Source organism: Canis lupus, chromosome 30, assembly GCF_011100685.1.
Source record: "Canis lupus familiaris isolate Mischka breed German Shepherd chromosome 30, alternate assembly UU_Cfam_GSD_1.0, whole genome shotgun sequence".
In the NCBI taxonomy this organism is placed as follows: Eukaryota; Metazoa; Chordata; class Mammalia; order Carnivora; family Canidae; genus Canis; species Canis lupus.
In genome coordinates, this window is record NC_049251.1 from 23,979,331 (window position 1) to 23,998,483 (window position 19,153).

Here is a 19,153-nt window from a genome sequence, read left to right on the forward strand (position 1 = left end):
CAAGTGTATTAACTTTTTTGAGAACAAGCTTTCATTTTCATCTCTACATACTTGCAGAACATACCAGTCTCTGACATATGGCAGAAGACTGATAAATAATCATTCAACAAATGCAAGAATAAAACCTCACTTGGACTTGGAAGATCCACCTGAAATAGAACTATCTGTGCCATTTTGCAGATCAAGAAACACACATTTCTGCATTTGTGACTCAAAAAACTCAAGCAACATTATTCCATCTTACTACTTTTAGAAAAGATGCCAAAATACATAATAAATGTTTTACCATAAATACAATTTTCATTTTAAATTTGTGTTTTGAATGAACTATTTTTAAAAAGATCAAAAAAGAGCAAAATAAATAAATAAATAAAAACCCAACAGTCAGATGGTGAAAAAAAACTTAAAATATCAAAAGTGGAGTTGGAACCCCATACTGGGCATAGAGATTACTTTAAAAATAAATTAATTAGATAAATAAATATATGTATATCAACAACCTTCTGATTTTTATTATAGTGGCTAACTATCTCAGTTTGCTTAGAACATATGATTTTTCGTATTAAATTGGGGAAGTCCCAGGCAAACCAAAGGAATCCAGTTGCTCTAATTTTCATACTAATACAAATATTTATACAAAACACATACTCACACTAAATTTTTTGTAATCTGACCAACAAAACATGTAAGACAGAGTATCTTGTGGATATGTAACTTAATGTTTTTTGAGTCAACAGATTTGTATTCCAATCTCAGCACCTTGTCTTTATTGCAGGCAAGTTACCTAGCCATTTTGAACATAAAAATATATAAGTATTTCCCCATTGTGATATAAATCTTTCAGAAATTCTAAAACATACATTTTTAATGCAGGAATACATGTCCAAGTTCATTTCCGTTTCTTAAATGCAAGCTAGTATTAAAATCCTTACCCGTGATACTTCCTCTACACCCGTCATCTGGTACCTCCTCATCCTTTCAAATACTGAATGATCTGCACAGCCCCCCTGTGGGCCATATTTATGGGGATAGTCTAAAACACAAAAAAGTAATGTCATTACTATTACATGTTTAGAGATTACTAATCATCCTACAAATGAAAAACTCAAAATTAACGAAAAGCCATACATGCTTATTGAGCATTATAATTTAAAACCTGGCAGGTTCATAAGTTCTCCCTCAATAAAATACCACTGGTTTCTACAATTTCGTCATATAGATGATTTGGGAATTCTAAAAAAGGACAATAATCATTCTTCATTCTAGGTTTAACTTTCCCAATCTTTCCCACTTCAGATATATAAAATATGTTAATACTGCAATTTACTTCATTTTGTAATTTATAACTTTCCCTCCAAATACATTAAGTTTCCTATGCTGCAAATGTATACCTCAATCTGAACTACAGTTAGACTAATATAATATTCTATTTGGCTTGAATTCCTTCAATGAATACCAACTGGCCACAAGGAAAAGTGTCCTTCAAACATGTTCCATGGCACAGAAAAAGACTGTTTAAATTTCTTCCAGGTGTAACTCAACTGAATGCTTTATAAGCCAATAACTATTTTATCATCATTTGTTTTCCCTTTATAATTAAACAGTGATTAATTAATCCTTAACTGAATTGGTTCTATTTCTAGATAGCTGTTCCATTTTAGTCATTTAAAAATTTATTTCACTCTCTCAAATTTCACATACCTCTTCTTTGTTAGGGTTCTCCCTAATCATGACCATGTCTTATAATTTAATCAAGTTACCATAATTCAGTGAACTATCAAAATAAAATACTGAGACATGGGTGAGAAGGGAAGCACTGAAAAATTTTTAAGTAGCTTAAGATATAGTACAAAGAATTATAATTAGAAATACTGCAGGTAGTTTCTTAAGAAAATCTAGAACCTGAAGTGGATACTAGTGACCTATTTCTTTGGAATACTAATTAAATAGTACAATACTAATTTAATCTGGCAGTTAAGAGACAGGGGTTACAGGACAACCTACATTTACTGATATTAACAGCTCTGACTTAAACTTTAGATTTTTTTATCAGAGGTCAAGACTGCAAAAGCTATAAAATTCCAGTCAATAAATGTGAAATGATAGAGTTAAAAAGTTACCACTTTATAACTCCACAAGTATAAAGTGATTTAGGTAAGGATCATTAATGGGTATTAAAACCACTGAGTGAAAGATATGGGGTTACTGGATATTCATAGACTCTGAAAGTATCACCTCACAGATTACTTATTACTTTATAAAGGAAAGTGGTATCTTCACACTAAAGATATAATAATTATCATTTCATTTACCAAATGATCAAGCTAATAAGCCCGTGTAGTAGAAAGATATGTGCCTCCTGATGTGATGCAGTAAGGAATATCTATCTTTCCCTACACAATATTCTTAACAAAATATATTCACTGAATCTCATCATGAATAAACAATCAGATACACCAAAATGCAGAATATCCTATAAGTTCCTGACCTAGACATGTGAAAAATGGCAATGTCACTTAAAGAAAAAAACAGAAAAAGTTGATAACTAAGGGTGTGGGAGCCTGGTAATTAAGATATTAAAAGAGACATAATATACAAATGCAAACAAATGTATTTTTAGGACAACTGGAGAAATTTTATTATAGACAAATAGTAAATAATATTACTGAATTAGTGTTAATTTTTATAGGGGTGAAATACTACTGTAGCTATTTATGAAAATGTAAAAATTCTTAGGGAGTGTGTGTTTTAGGGGATGTGTTTAGCAGTGAAGTTTCATGATGTCTGCAACCTATTCTCAAATAGTTCTCCAAGAAGTGTATGAAGGGTAAAAAAAAAAAAGAAAAAAAAATTTTAATGGCAGATCTGGGAGGAGGATATATATGTTTACTGCACAATTCCTTTAACTTTATTTTTAAGTGTAAAATTTTCAAAATAAAATCAAGACTAAAAGAGGTAGAACAAATTCAAATGACTTCAAAGTGGAAAATACAACTGAAATACCAAATGAGAAAAAAAAACCTAGTATGTTTATTATTTTAGCATTTCAAAGGTTGACTTTGGGAAAGTAAAAACACACCAACACCCAATAACATATATCTAATAAGTATCTACCACAAAGGCTGAAAAGTTTTCCAATGTAATATCCCCAGATTTTCAATTATCACCTTTTAGAAGGCTTGGGATTATAATCATCACAATACCTTCCTCTGATAATGTAATTTTAACTGAAAATACCCAATGAGCCTTGCCCAGATTCTTACTGGAGTCTAGTTTGCCTGAACCACCAGGTGAAGAAGTTCCTCCATGCCAAGAACACATATTATAATAAATAAATAAAAAATATACAGTCATACTCATAGGCAAGTTTACACACATACTTAAGTATCTTTTCCAGTTAATAGCACATTGATCCTTTGGAATTTTGTTACTTATTTTAATTGTTATTATAAAATCAAGTTCATAGTTTAATATCATTTCTATATCCATAATTTTGTGCTATTTTATTTTACCCCCATACCAGGATAGTCCAAATTCCAGTAACTAAGAATGTTAACTGATTCTTTGACTTAGTTTTCCCTTAACTCATGGCTAAGAAAATGGTTTATCTATTTAAGATAACAACGTGTATAAGGAGGAATCCTTCTGCTGACCCTGGCAGCAACTAGGCAGATAAGTAAAAAAATGCACTGAGTTACTGCTCACAAAATATTTTGTCATATAAAATGGATGAAACTAATTTATATTCTTTCAAAAATTTAGTTTCTGTTCCAATGTGATAAGCAACTAACTTACTATTCAATTAGCATGTTATGTTCTTATTTTGTCATAAATGGGTCAGTTTGTAGTGCCTTAATTTAGATTTGTTTATTACGTTGGTATTTTAGTTAATAAGAATCTATTTTACCACTTACCATAGGCAAATTTAAGTTCAATGAAATAAATGTATATTTACCATTTGAGGAAATTCTTATAGTTGAATTAGACATCTCCCAATACACACATAAAAAAGAGCTATTTTGACACCTGAAACTAATATAACACTATATGTTAACTATATGGGAATTAAATTAAAAACTTTTAAAAAAGAACTATTTTAAACTATAGTTCTGATTTTATCATGACATTTCTTGAAACCATCTTAATAACCCCCAAGCCCAAACTGCTCTCTCTCACACAGAGACATGAACAGAAACACACAAGCATGGACACTGAGATCCCACTCCCAAATAAAAAACTATTTAACTTAGCCTTTCAAAAGACAAGCCCTGTGATTAAATCATTACTATCAATTTTCAGATGAACTTTCCCTAAATGTCTACTATACCTGGTCTCCCCATCCCACACACCTCATCACTATCAGAAATAAAGGAAGAAAGGAAAGAAGAAAAGAAAGAATATGGGGGCAAAGGGATAATTTGTTTACCAAAACCAAATTTGTTTACCAAAATACATAAATGTCCCAAAACCCTTCATATCAGTATATCACTTAACCAATAGAAAAAAAGTTTTTAAACTATTCAAAAATCTTATTTGAAAAAAAAATTTATTCTTGGCATAGTTTGGCAGCCACTGACCAATAGGTCCTCATCAACCTGCATATAAAGCTAGACTGAATTTCCCGGCTCCCTTCCAAGTTAGGTGTGACATATAACCAAGTTCAAGTTGAAGGAATGTGAGCAGTAGGGAAGTGCACAAGAATGATCCTCCATGCTCTTTTCCCCTTCTGAATTGCTAGTGGGAGACAACCTGGGAAAGTATGAAATAGTACCCTGAATTCCTGAACTGTGAAAAGCTGTCTGATGAGGAATATTCACATTAAACTGTTACATAATGAGAAATGAGCTTTCAGTACATTTTGTCACTGAATTTGGGGACTGTTTGATAATGCAGTTAGCACTGCCTTAATACATTGTGAAAACGTTTGTCAAGGAAAGAAAAACTGATTTTATACCTGCTCTTCAATGGCATTTGGCAAATTTTTCCAATCACAGACAGTACCAAAATAATCTCAGACTAGCATATCAGAAATTCTTTAGCAGTGTTAGTAGTTACCGTCACTTTCTGAATGTTTTCATTTATAACTAGTTTTCACTCATCCCCAGATAGAACTTTTGCCCCCCACCCCCCCTAAAAAAAAAATCAGGCACAGAGTTAAGCTGAAGACTTACTATACTCATGGTAATAATTCCACTTTCAGCTGAAGACAGAAACTCGTAAACTCTATTAACACTCTGATAAAATATTTCACATACTTAGAGAAATGTGCTATTATCACTGTTCAGTTTAAGAAGATTTACTCAATGCAAGATTTTCAGTTTTAAAAAGTAGAAAGAGCTGTGAAATTGTTAGCAATATGGTTTTAAGTCCACCACATAACAAACATGTCAAAATAACAGTTTTGCTTCAATACATAACTTAGTTCAATTATATTACTTCAACATATAAATCAGTTGATATCCTTGATATTATTCAAATTTGAGAAATAACAAATATAATCTGACCACGACAGGAATTAGGATACACCTCCATTCAAAACATACTAAGGGGGGGTACCTGAGTGGCTCAGTCAGTTGGCTGCCTCACTTTGGCTCAGGTCATGATTTAGGTCCTGGGATTGAGCTCCAAGTCCAGCTCCCTACTCAGCACGGACTTTTTTTCTCCCTCTCCCCTTTCCCTCCCTCCTCACTTGAGCTCATTCTCTCTCTCTCTCTCTCTCTCTCTCTCTCAAATAAATAAAATCTTTATTTATACATATTCAGCAGCCTCTATTATATAGTAATCCAGTAAAATATACTTTTCAGATATTATTAATAATATTAGACACACTGGCACTCTGTTGTCATCAATATATTAGCACTGATGCTGAACATTTGAACATTATTTTTTTCCTTTTTTTTCCTTTTTTTTTAATTTATTTTTTATTGGTGTTCAATTTACCAACATACAGAATAACCCCCAGTGCCCGTCACCCATTCACTCCCACCCCCCGCCCTCCTCCCCTTCCACCTCCCCTAGTTCGTTTCCCAGAGTTAGCAGTCTTTACGTTCTGTCTCCCTTTCTGATATTTCCCACACATTTCTTCTCCCTTCCCTTATATTCCCTTTCACTATTATTTATATTCTCCACATGAATGAGAACATGTTTGTCCTTCTCCGACTGACTTACTTCACTCAGCATAATACCCTCCAGTTCCATCCACGTCGAAGCAAATGGTGGGTATCTGTCATTTCTAATAGCTGAGTAATATTCCATTGTATACATAAACCACATCTTCTTTATCCACTCATCTTTCGATGGACACCGAGGCTCCTTCCACAGTTTGGCTATTGTGGCCATTGCTGCTATAAACATCGGGGTGCAGGTGTCCCGGCATTTTATTGCATCTGTATCTTTGGGGTAAATCCCCAACAGTGCAATTGCTGGGTCATAGGGCAGGTCTATTTTTAACTCTTTGAGGAACTTCCACACAGTTTTCCAGAGTGGCTGCACCAGTTCACATTCCCACCAACAGTGTAAGAGGGTTCCCTTTTTTCCGCATCCTCTCCAACATTTGTGGTTTCCTGCCTTGTTAATTTGCCCCATTCTCACTGGTGTGAGGTGGTATCTCATTGTGGTTTTGATTTGTAGCATTTGAACATTATTATTACGGTACTCAACTACTGTCTAATGGGTATCTCATCTACACAATAAAATATATAAAGCTAATATATTTATAAGTATAAAATAACATATACAGGTATACACACACATACGTATTTGTGACATTGTATATGAAGCCGATATTAGAATTGATTTCTTCCTACCACTTCTCCACAGTCAGAAGTCAAATAATATATAATAGCACACCACCTATAGGCTAACAGCAGCAGTTGGAAGGAAGCCAGCAGAAACTTAAGAACAGAATCACCACCTTGCAGGCCATCATTCCCCAGGGTAAAAAGACTGCCTAAAATAAGACTGCTCTGCCCCAACACACCTCAATAAGTTGCATTTGGCTGGAACCAAGAGAATACTTATATTTCAGAAAATCATCTCCTCTGGTCCATCATCTAGCCGAGGTCAAGAGACTCAATCAGGAGAACTCCAGCAAAAATCAAGGTGGAATCCAAGAACTCTTCCTGTTCTTGAGAAAACATTCCCCTGCCCCTCATGTCACTAAACACTCACAACCATCTACCACTTTCTGCCAAAGGGACCATCAGGACTATTCTCATTGTTATTTAGCTTTTATAGTCATGAGACTGTATCACCAACTACTCTAACTCCTTCTAGGTATTTGCTGCCCCCAAGTCATTACTTCCTTTTATTTCCTTATTTTTATAGCTTCTCATTGTCACTCTCTCTGACATCACCCCGACATAATTCTGAGTGACTTCAGCATTAATATTGATGATTTTTCCAGTACACTTACACTACCTTTTCTCCAGTGATCTTATCCTACATCAAGTTCTCACTTACACAGTCATTCTTTTGAATCTGTCATTACTAATAACTGAAACCCATTTACAACTTCAACTTGCACATCCTACTTTCTTTCCACCAATTATCTTTTTCTGAAAATTCTCTCCAACAGTCCTACAACACCACTAAGATCTTTCAATCTACCAATGTTACCACCTTGTTCACTATCACTGGATATTCTCTTTCTTCTGTTTATTCTGCTTAAATCCAGTAGTCCCTTATTATCATAACTAATTTGCTATATTGCCTTAAAAGTTCCTTGCCCCCTCAATCTCAACTCTCACCCAAATCCTGTTTAAATGAACCCTCTACCTACATCCCTGCAACTGAATGGGCCCAGAGAAAACTGGTAACTATGAATATTCTCACTCAAAAAGAATAGTCTATAAGCTCCAGCAGTTCCTTTTTGCTACCTAGCAATGACACTATATTTCCAGAGTCCGTTCTCAATCCTACTTATCCAGGTAACTATAGGCACGTTAGTAGTGGCAGTAAAACTGACCATGCCAGCAGAAACTATGCAAAGTGATCTTAATATGGGAAAATTACAATTGTTCTCAACCTTTAAAATTTTTAATATGAAAATAGTAATACCTTCATATTAAATATAATAAAAATCTCAATACTAAAAATCTAATTATTATTTATAAATGTATAAGGGAATAAAAACCAATAAAACTATTATTTAGTACACCATATTCTAAAATATTAGAAACATCAAGAATTAGAGTATCTAAAAAGAAAAATATAATGTTTTATCTCTTTACAAGTTGTATTTTATATATAATAAACTAGATACAGACATTCCTTTTGAAAGCTTGGTAAACAGATTATTTCCAACAAAACTGTATTATATATGCTTCAAATTCTGTTAGCACAAAACTGTCCCAACAGGGGGGAAAAAAAAAAGGAATCAAGTGTAAAATTTTTCCAATTACTTTCAAAACTTCTAAAAGACCCTATTTTCCCTGGTCACCACATTAACTATGAAAATGGACAATGACATTTTCCCTCTAAAATTACTGACAATATAATCCCCATTTCTAGAAAAAGCCTTTGTTCAACTAATGAATAAGCCCTCATTGTGATGCTAAATCATAGGATGCACTGTAGTTCCTCTGAAAAGGCCAAACAGCATATTCTTTAACAAAGAATGAATCATTGGTGTAGAATATTCAGCCTATTTAAAACAAAGATCGGCTTTAAATCTATTGCCTTTCTTCCAGTTCTTTTGCATGCCAACTGCTTGCTTTTGTTTTGCTGTAGGAGGAGCAAATATAAATAATACATATATTGTGATACTACCTCAAGCAGGAAATAGTTCTGGTTAACTCTCGATCATCCACTCCAGGAAGAAGAAAATATTTACCATTCAGATTTCTGTCCAACAGAATTGGTGCATGAAACACCTACTTTTCACTACATACTACTAGTGTAGACCTTGCAACCCCTTGCATCCTCACTATTCCCAGTAAGGCTTCCCCTACATTCTGTGTGACTGGCAGATTAGAAATGTGATTGCAAAGTCCAAGGCCTTGGTTATGAGATGACACTCTCACAGTCAAAATTTGGTGTAATCAGGGATCCCTGGGTGGTTCAGCAGTTTAGCGCCGCCTTCAGCCCAGGGCATGATCCCAGGGTCCGGGGATCAGGTCCCGCATCAGGCTCCCTGCATGGAGCCTGCTTCTCCCTCTGCCTCTCTTTCTCTGTCTCTGTCTCTCTCATAAATAAATAAAATCTTTAAAAAAAAAATTTGGTGTAATCTCTCCAATAACATGCTAAGAATCACCAAATCCAATGAAATAATCTAACTTTTATTATCTTAATTGAATTTAAAACAGATTGACTTCACAGACAATGAACAAAAAGTGGTTTTGTTAATATCTGGAGGGTAGGTGGGTAGGTCCTTGCCCACAAAAATACCTTTTATTCCTAAAGTTGCCAAAAATCAACAAGGATTCACTTCATTGAAGAACAGTGAAAGGAAGAAGTAAGCTATTTCTTTTTTTTTTTTTTTTTTTTTAGGACAGAAGATGAGTTTGGAGGAATCAAAGAATGGCTAGGGCAGACCCCAAATCTCCTTCTCTCTTCTAATTCCAGGGAATAGGAGTCCCTTTCTCCCAAACACCTGTACCCAATCCCTGACTGTCCCTGAGAAGGAGAGGAAGCTGAAGGTGGTCCCTTTTTCCACATGCACTAACACTGATCTCCCAGGAAACAGAGATGGGAAGCTGGGCCAGGCATGTCCTTCTCCATTTCTGGTTTCTAAGGATTAGTGGTGGGGGCCAGGTAGGATCATGGGCATCAGGTCAACAGGAGCAATGCTGCTCCATTATTCTGATCAATTATAAATAGAATGACTAGATTCTAAGATACATTAGGAGAAGAATCTCTGTGTCTGCAGTATCTAAAAGCGTCTTATACAAATTAGGCACTCAAATAAGGTTAACAAATTAATCAACTACACTCAAATTTTTAAAATAATTAATCAATCATTAAAACCTGTAAAACTTACAAATCAAACCTGTAATGAAAACTTGTAAAACCTGTAAAATTTAAAAATAAAACTTGTAATGAAAACTTGTAATATACTGATTTAACATGACCATCATTTCCATTCATTAAATCTGAGACTATACCCCTATAAACAGAAAACAGGTGAGTCAGGGCCAAAGAAGATGACAGTTTCCTTTCCTTTCTGAGTTCCTGAGCTGTGGCAGCTAAAAACAAATATTACTACAGCCAGAGTAATAGCTACCTTTCTTTTGTCTTCAGAGATTCTTATCTCTAACAGCCAAAAGTCTATCCTATGTTCAAGATTCAAGTCAAATGCCACCTCCCCCAAGAAGTCTTCCTAAGTATCTATCCTTAAGGCTCCTTGAGGTTGCACTATCCTCAGTGCCTTGGTGACACTTTCGTTAAGCATTTATCACATTCCGACTAGATTACTGATTAAAAATTCCCCTGAAGGATTTAAAGTCTTAATCCTTCCTGTACATTCACAAATCAATAAACACTTCTGAATTTAATTTTTCAGTCAGCAGCTGGTTTCCATTCCACTTCAAAGGTCATCCATTAACCAAAGACCTCTAAACTGACTCCAATAATCTCCTTTTAGCCTTCATTCCACCTGCAATAACTAGGAACTGTCTGCAACTTAAAACTGTTTCTACATGAAAGTGTGTTTTAAATCTCTAAGCACTTTACAGATCACTATAACATAGACCCTGTTCAAAATTAAGGCATGTATGCACATAAATTTCCTAATTGTACGTCAATGTTATTCTTATTTGCACTAATTTATTTACAAAACAAATAATGAGAGGAAAAAACTATCAGCTACCAAATATCAGGGACACAAAAATTAACAGACACAGAGTATGGACCCTCAAAGAGCTTACTGTCTAGTTGGTGTGTTAGACATATAAACAAGTATCCATTTAAATATTAACTATCTAAGTGTTAAGTGTTGCTGAAATCATCCACAGTTAATGAACAGTTAAATACTGGTTGAACTTAATGTATTCATCCAGTCAACAGCTATTTTCCTTCCTCAACTCTTACCAGAGGTCAATCATATGGACAACTGACCTGTAAACTGCTGGATTCAAAACACAGTGAGGACTCACCAATACATAAACAGCAGTCAAGAGAGGGCCAGAAAACGCTTCTAGGAGATTATCTTTGAACTGCATTTTGAAATATGAGTATTGGTTTGAGGGAGACAGAATCTATACACAACTCACCTAAGATGAATGTTCCTTCTGCTCTCTTGCTTCCACAGGCTCATCTTAAATTTCCAAAATATCCCCTCTCTAGAGCTCAGGTATTAGACCAAAACATTAAAAGTCCTTAGTATTTGTTTCATCCTCTTGTCTTTTTACAAAATTTTACATATGATAATATGTAAAATGATCTTTAAACAATCAATAGTTGATGAGTTTATCAAAAGCTTTAGAGTTCTTTTTTTTTTAATAACTAAAAACAGAAACGACCCAAATGGTCATCAACAGACAAATGCAAAAACATGTTCTCCACACAATGAAATACTACTCAACAAAAAAGAATGCACTATTAATATATACAATATGGATGAATCTCAAAAAAAACTCTGCTAAATTAAAGAAACCAAATATTTTTAAGAGTACATAATATAGAAGTGCATTTGCAGAGAATTCTACAAAATGTAAACTAGCCTGCAGTTTAGTGCCTGAGGAAAGACGGGTTGAGAAGAAGAGAAGGATTACACTGAGTAGAAGGAAGCTTTTTGTGAGCAATGGATATATACACTATCTTGAGTATGGTGATTGTTTTACAGATGTATACAAATGCCAAAAAAAAAAAAAAAAAGCCAAAAAATGATCAGATAGTATACTTTACATATGAGCAGTTTTGAAAATAATATATACCACAGCAATGTTTAATAGCAAAAAAGGGGAAGCAACCTAAATGTCCACTCAGTTGATGGGTTGGTAAATAATATATTCACCAATGAAACAATAAAATATTATGCAACTGTTTAAAAGAAAAATGTTAATGGTGGTGGATACACTTCTACTTCATTCACATGCAAAAACATTTTATATAGACATTTGATAATCAAAATCAAAAATATTTCCAGCTCTAGGGATCTCTGGGTGGTGCAGCGGTTTAGCGCCTGCCTTTGGCCCAGGGTGCGATCCTGGAGACCCGGGATCGAATCCCACGTCGGGCTCCCTGCATGGAACCTGCTTCTCCTTCTGCCTGTGTCTCTGCCTCTCTCTCTCTCTATCATGAATAAATAAATAAAATCTTTAAAAAAAAAATATTTCCAGCTCTAGAGGAAAAGTAGTTAGATATCATTCAAGTTTAGAAGAGATAAGAGATATTAAAAATCTGGTCTAGGGGCTCCTGGGTGGCTCAGTGGTTGAGCATTTGCCTTCGGCTCAGGGCGTGATCCTGGGGGTCCTGGGATCAGTCCCACATCAGGCTCCCTGCAGGAGCCTGCCTCTCCCTCTCTGTGTCTCTCATGAATAAATAAATAAAATCTTTTTTTAAAAAGAATCTGGTCTAACACCCTCATTTTATACATAGAAAATGAAACCTACTTACTAGCATTACAAAAGTAAGACCTTCCCATAAGGTCACAAAGCTATTCTAGTGCATCATCCTGATTTCCCTTCTAACTCCTTTCTCATACATATGGCATGCCTCACTTCTTTGACACCTCTTGTGTTTTTCCCTACCATGTCTGCCACTAACTTGTTATGAGCTTGAGCAAATGAATTAAGCCCTGAAACCCTTTAAACTAGTTGATCTATAAGGTCACCTTTAAATCCATGATTCTAAGACTCCCTAAGCTGCCAAAACCAGTTATATCCACATCAATGAATTCCTAGTTTAATGTCTGAATATAAATATGTAAGATAGCAAGATTGCTTATGCAGATTATCTATCTAATCTCCAAATTTACAAACCATGAAGAAAAGACTAAATGGTATTCTTACCTTGCCATAACTGTTCACACTTCTATCTCCTAGGAAAAAGTGCTTTTTACTACCTAAGTACAGAATTGAACTAGTGTGAATTTTAAGCTGATAAATACATGTGATTATCACCATCACATGTGAGTATCAAAATGCCTAGAGAAGTTATTGAACATTTCACTGGAAACTGTTTCTGTGTTCTGATCCTGCCTCAGAAGCCATATTCCCCTAATGAACAGCAATATCATTTTCCATGGTGGCTTCATACATCTATGCTTACAGTTGCATAAATGGTATTAAATGAAGGGTAGCCAAGTTCTCATCAGAACCCCTACCCAAGTTGGTATACCTCACCCATCATTTGCTTCTGCTGAGAATAACACATATAGGATACTAAATTCACTCAGGCATATACACAATGATCTAAACAATCACACACGTAATTTAGTTGTGAAAATAAATTATTGGCACTTAAGCAAATTACATGAAAATAATAATATACAGGGATGCCTGAGTGGCCCAGGGGTTGAGCATCTGCCTTCGGCTCAGGGCGTGATCCTGGAGTCCCAGGATCGAGTCCCACATCGGGCTACCCAGAGGAAGCCTGCTTCTCCCTCTGCCTAGGTCTCTGCTTCTTTCTCTCTCTGTGTCTCTCATGAATAAATAAACAAAATATTAAAAAAAAAGAAAGAAAATAATAACATACATTAAAGGAACAGCCTTTCCCTTTTAATTAGTTGTAAAGTAGAACATCCACTGAGGAAAGAATTTGGCTCAAAATAACAAGAGATGCAAATGTATCATTCAGAGAGGTTTACAGACTTCAGAAAAGCCCCAGAACCCCTTGGAGTAATGTTAGAATTTAAGCTTTTTCCATGAGTAAAGCAGAAGAGCACATGGTTAAGAACACAAGATCCATAATCTAGTGACATAAGTTTTCTAAGTCTTAAGTTTCCTTACCTATAAAGCTGGGGAGAGGGGGATATGTGTGCCTATTACACTTTTAGTGTTATTATGAAGTTTATCTTTTTTAATATTTTTTAAAATATTTTATTTATTTATTCATGAGAGACACCGAGAGAGAGAAAGAGACAGAGAGACAGAGACATAGGCAGAGGGAGAAGCAGGCTCCATGCAGGGAGCCCGATGTGGGACTCGATCCCGGGACTCCAGGATCACGCCCTGGGCCAAAGGCAGGCACTAAACTGCTGAGCCACCCAGGGATCCCTATTATGCAGTTTAAATGAAATAATGCAAGCAAAAAACCTTATATAATGCCAGGGACACATTAAACAGTAATAACTGTTCTACTACTACTACTAGTATTATAACCTTAGGTATTCTACCCAGAGAGGTTAAAGAGCCAACTATAAGTGAGTTAGGGGAAAACAAACTACCATTGTCTGGTTTGGTATGCAAGCTAAGAAAGGTTTTTACATTTTTAAGTGGTTGAAAATATTATAAACAAAATCACTCTAAACATCACTATTTCTAAGCTCTAATACTACTATTGGTATATAATAATAATGTGAAAATATCTCCTTAGCAGGAACATCCGTTTTTTTTCTTTTAATGAACATACATATTATTAGTATGTTATTAGAAGTAAAAATAGCTGAACTCAATGGTAAAGTTAAATGCCAAAAGGAACAGTAAACTCAGTCACATCCAATGTAATTGATCTTTCAAGCTAACTCATCATCTTTGGGGAAAAAGAAAGATTGACATAAAGGAAGGTATTTGGAAGATGCAAAGTGGAAAAATGCAATTATAGGACAGGAAGAAATAAAAGTGCGAAAAAAGAGCAGAATATGCTTAACCTACTTACAAGTAGACAGGAGAAGGAAGGAAATGAGAGAGAAGATGTAATAATAGAAATCATAAAAGGCAGAACAAACAGTTTAGAGTGCTTATGGGAAGTGTAAATCAGTAAAGGATCAAGTTTGATAATACAAATAAAAACAGGAATTCAAAATCTGTCCATTACTCTCTTCCTCTCTCCCTCCTTTCCCAAAAGGCCTTGTTTGATTTTGAGAAAATCTTGTAAAGAAAATGTTTCAAGATTTCACTAAGTATCTATAAAGAATCTGCTCCAGGGGATTCTGGGTGGCTCAGCAGTTTGGCGCCTGCCTTTGCAAGGCGCGATCATGGAGTTCCAAGATCAAGTCCTGCATCGGGCTCCCACCGTGGAGCCTGCTTCTCCCTCTGTCTGTCTGTTTCTCTCTATGTCTATCATGAATAAATAAATAAATAAATCTTTAAAAAAAAAAAAAAAGAATCTGCTCCAGAGATTAAATAACATTTGGAATTGGGCAGCCCAGGTGACTCAGCGGTTTAGTGCCGCCTTCAGCCCAGGGCCTGATCCTGGAGTCTGAGGATCAAGTGCCGCGTCAGGCTCCCTGCATGGAGCCTGCTTCTCCTCTGCCTGTATCTCTGCCTCTCTCTCTCATTAATAAATAAAGAAAATCTTTAAAAAATAAAAAAAAAACATATAAATAACATTTGGAATGTTAAAGGAGCAAAAGAAACAGAAACCACAGCTGGAGAACTTATATACCCTCATAGGAAAGGAAAACCTGCAAGAAGATTAAATCACTAACAAAATTACAAAGTAACATACAAATCAAGTAAATAGTAATTCTGTTGGCACAAAGAAAGGAAGGCAAAGGAATTCATATTCCAGCTTGTGAAGGACTGTAGCACAGATCTTGAGAAGAGTCTGAAATACCAGTAGGGGAAACTGGAAAAGGAATCAAACAGGGATGAGTAAAAATATGGGCAGTAACATTAAAAATAATAATAATAATAACAGTAATATAGGCAAGTAGCACTAATGAATTTATGAATTAACAAGTAGCTAAATATTATAAATGCATACTATCTAGAATAATTATTCTATTTTCTATTGCAATCCAGCATCAGAGATAACAAGCAGTTGGAAAGAATGAAGAAGTATGGAAACTGTCAGAGCTGATGGAGCAAAAAGCCAAGATGGTTAGGCTTTTCAGTAGATTATTAGGAGTGAGAATGAAATTACTGACATAAATTTCTGGTTGTAGAATGGAGAATGAAGCCAGAAGAAAGTTGCCCAGTTAGGAAAACAGGCAAAAAAATGAGAGACTAGCCTAACTACAGTCAAAAATAAAACTCATTAAAAACATGAGTATTAAAAAAAAATGAGTATTTAATAAAACATGAGTATTTAAGCATTATAAATTAGAAGAATGTATTTCTATGGTATTTCACTGAAGCATTCTTGTGATTAGAGGACCAGAAATATATGGACAATGGTAAAATTAAACAGTGAAATCTAAGTACATTTTCTACTCTTAAAACACAGAAAGAGGGATCCCTGGGTGGCGCAGCGGTTTGGCGCCTGCCTTTGGCCCAGGGCGCGATCCTGGAGACCCAGGATCAAATCCCACGTCGGGCTCCCAGTGCATGGAGCCTGCTTCTCCCTCTGCCTATGTCTCTGCCTCTCTCTCTCTCTCTCTCTCTCTCTGTGTGTGTGACTATCATAAATAAATAAAAATTAAAAAAAAAAAAAAAACACAGAAAGAAAACTCTCCCAACAAATTACCATCACATAAAAACCATGGTAAAGGACAAAATCCATCATGATAAACCTGGAGTCTTATCAAGCTGAAATCAAATCATTATTTCAAGATTCCATAAAGAAAGATTCAAAGGATTTAGAAATTACAAAAATATCTAAAATATTCCTTAAATACTACACAAATATCCCCCCCTGAAATTTTTTTTTTAAGATTTATTTAAACCACTGCACCACCGGGGCTGCCCTCCCCCCTGAAATTTACATTAGAAGATAATGAGGAGGAGGAGGAGCCTGGGTGGCACATTTGGTTAAGTGTCTGCTTTTGGCTCAGGTCATGACCCCAGAGTGCTAGGATGGAGCCCTAAGTTGGGTTCCCTGCTGCTCAGCAAGGAATCTGTTTCTCCCTTTCCTTCTGTCCCTCCCCTTGCTTGTGCTCTCTTTCTCACTCTCTCTCTCAAATAAGTAAAATCTTAAATAAAAAAAAAAAAAGAAGAAGAAAATAATGATGCTTCAGAAGGCCATACACACAAAGACACTATGGCATTAAATGACTGGCTGATATCAGAATACAGAATTTCCAATTCAGTCAGAGTTGGTTGACTCATAGTTCAAATAGAATTGGTTTTATCGGGCAGCTGGGGTGGCTCAGCGGTTTAGCCTGCCTTTAGCCCAGGGCCTGATCCTGGACACCCAGGATCGAGTCCCACGTCAGGCTCCCTGCATGGAGCCTGCTTCTCCTTCTGCCTGTGTCTCTGCCTCTCTCCCTCCCTCTCTCTCTCTCTGTCTCTAATAAATAAATAAAATCTTTCAAATGAACGAACGAAAGAGAAGGAAGGAAGGAAGGAAGGGAGGGAGGGAGGAAGAAATTGTTTTATCTTATCAACAAAGTAGGACTGGCATGGATTGACAAGGAAATTACCTCCTTATATAGGTCTATTATTCGTTAAACTAAGATTTTGGCTGTGAAAATGTTTTCTAGCCTGATTAATAGCTTAGGACTGAAAATAGCTCAGGTTTTCTATGTCTCTATATACTTTTAACTATATATATGCCTTTTTGCAAAAGGCTACTTGATAAAATTTAAGTACTTACTGATATCATCTTCGTGATAAATGACGGAATGAAAGGGCAGAGTTCGGTCTTTAATATATCTCTCTGCTGGCTCAACATAAAACGTGCCGCCACGAGTCTGGATGAATCCTTCAAATCTTCCATCAATAACAGACCCATGGCTAAAACTTCCTTCTTCACCTTTTAATGAAAGCAAGAAACTCTTGAAAAATTAATTTTCACATAAGTGTTAAATTCATTCTTCTTCAAAAAGCCATTCTTACAAATTTAAGAACTTGAACACAAATTTATTGAGGAAATTACTTTTCACATAAAATATATCAAGCTGAATTTGAGATGTGATTAGCAACTAGTACTTGGTTAAAATCTATACGATTATTAGATAACAACAGTGACAAACAGAACATCTGTCTCACTGACAAACCTATTCCCAGCATCTAAGCATAGTATCTGGCAAGCATTCAAGTCATTCAATAAATAATTGTTAAATTAACTTAAATTCAGAAAGAAGCAAGCAGATCCACTGATAAAATATGCACTACAAAAATAAAGATATTAAAGTATCTTTTGAGGAGCGCCTGGGTGGTTTTTGAGGGATGCCTGGGTAGCTCAGTTGGTTAAGTGTCTGACTCTTGATCTCAGCTTAGGTCTTGATCTCAGGGTTGTGAGTTCAAGCCCCACATTGGGCTCCACGCTGGGCGTGGAGCCTACTTAAAAAAAAAAAAAAAAAAAAGGAAAGAAAGACAATAAAGCATCTTTTGAGTTTTTGCTCCAATTACTATTAATAAAAAAGTTCTTTTCCTACCTGATACAATCTGCATGAGACTTTTGGCCTCCTATTTTCACAAATACATTTTAAAATAATAAAGTATTTTGAACAAAAGCATACCAACAATCCTTTTTAAGATACTGGATTTGTAATACTGTCCCATCAATTATACTTCTCTTGTGAAAGAAAATACAGGATAAAAAGAGTATTTTGAGATAGTCACAAAGAAAAGCTGAGCACCAACCATCAAAAGATATTAAGAAGGGGAAAATAGAATGGTGTGTTAAAAGTTAAATTTATCTGTTAAAATTTTCTCATTAAAATAAGTATCAGGCTTTCCACAGTTTCTAAATTGTAGATTAACGTTAATTAATCGACTGTGAATTAACTAAGAACTGAAGCTAAGAACCCAAAACACTGGTATTTTAAATAACATGATTTCTATCTGCAAACTCATTTAGTCCTGTACTTTTTTTGACCATCACCTAGCAAAGAAAGGCAGACACTACAAAGTTATCAGCCCAGAAAGATAAATGATCAAAGGAATAACAGAAAACTATGGTTTGAGATTGAAAGTCTAGACTGACGGAAAAACACTTTCCTTTGTTTACAGAATTACAAGAGTACAAGAAACTTTTAATTTATTAACTAAGTTTCATCTACAAGTAAGAAATTCTCAGTATAGAAATGTCTCATTTATTTGACATTATAAAAATTAGAAACAGTTTTTAAACAATTTTTCATAATGTTATGATTTTGAGTGGAAATTTCTCTAAATATGTGGAAATGAAATTTAACTTTCAGCTAACTTTGTCTTAATAACTGAGA

General features: G+C 35.1%; 1 protein-coding gene across 1 annotated transcript in view; it reads right to left on the reverse strand.

Annotated features, from left to right (window-relative positions):
* The window catches only part of ADAM10 (ADAM metallopeptidase domain 10), a 128,312-nt gene that overhangs the window by 55,703 nt on the left and 53,456 nt on the right, over positions 1-19,153 (reverse strand). The window contains exons 4-5 of the mRNA XM_038580540.1: positions 17,578-17,736; positions 933-1,033 (exon numbers count right to left, since the gene is read on the reverse strand). Of these exons, the coding sequence (XP_038436468.1) occupies positions 933-1,033; positions 17,578-17,736 (260 nt within the window). The remainder of the gene's footprint in view (positions 1-932; positions 1,034-17,577; positions 17,737-19,153) is intronic.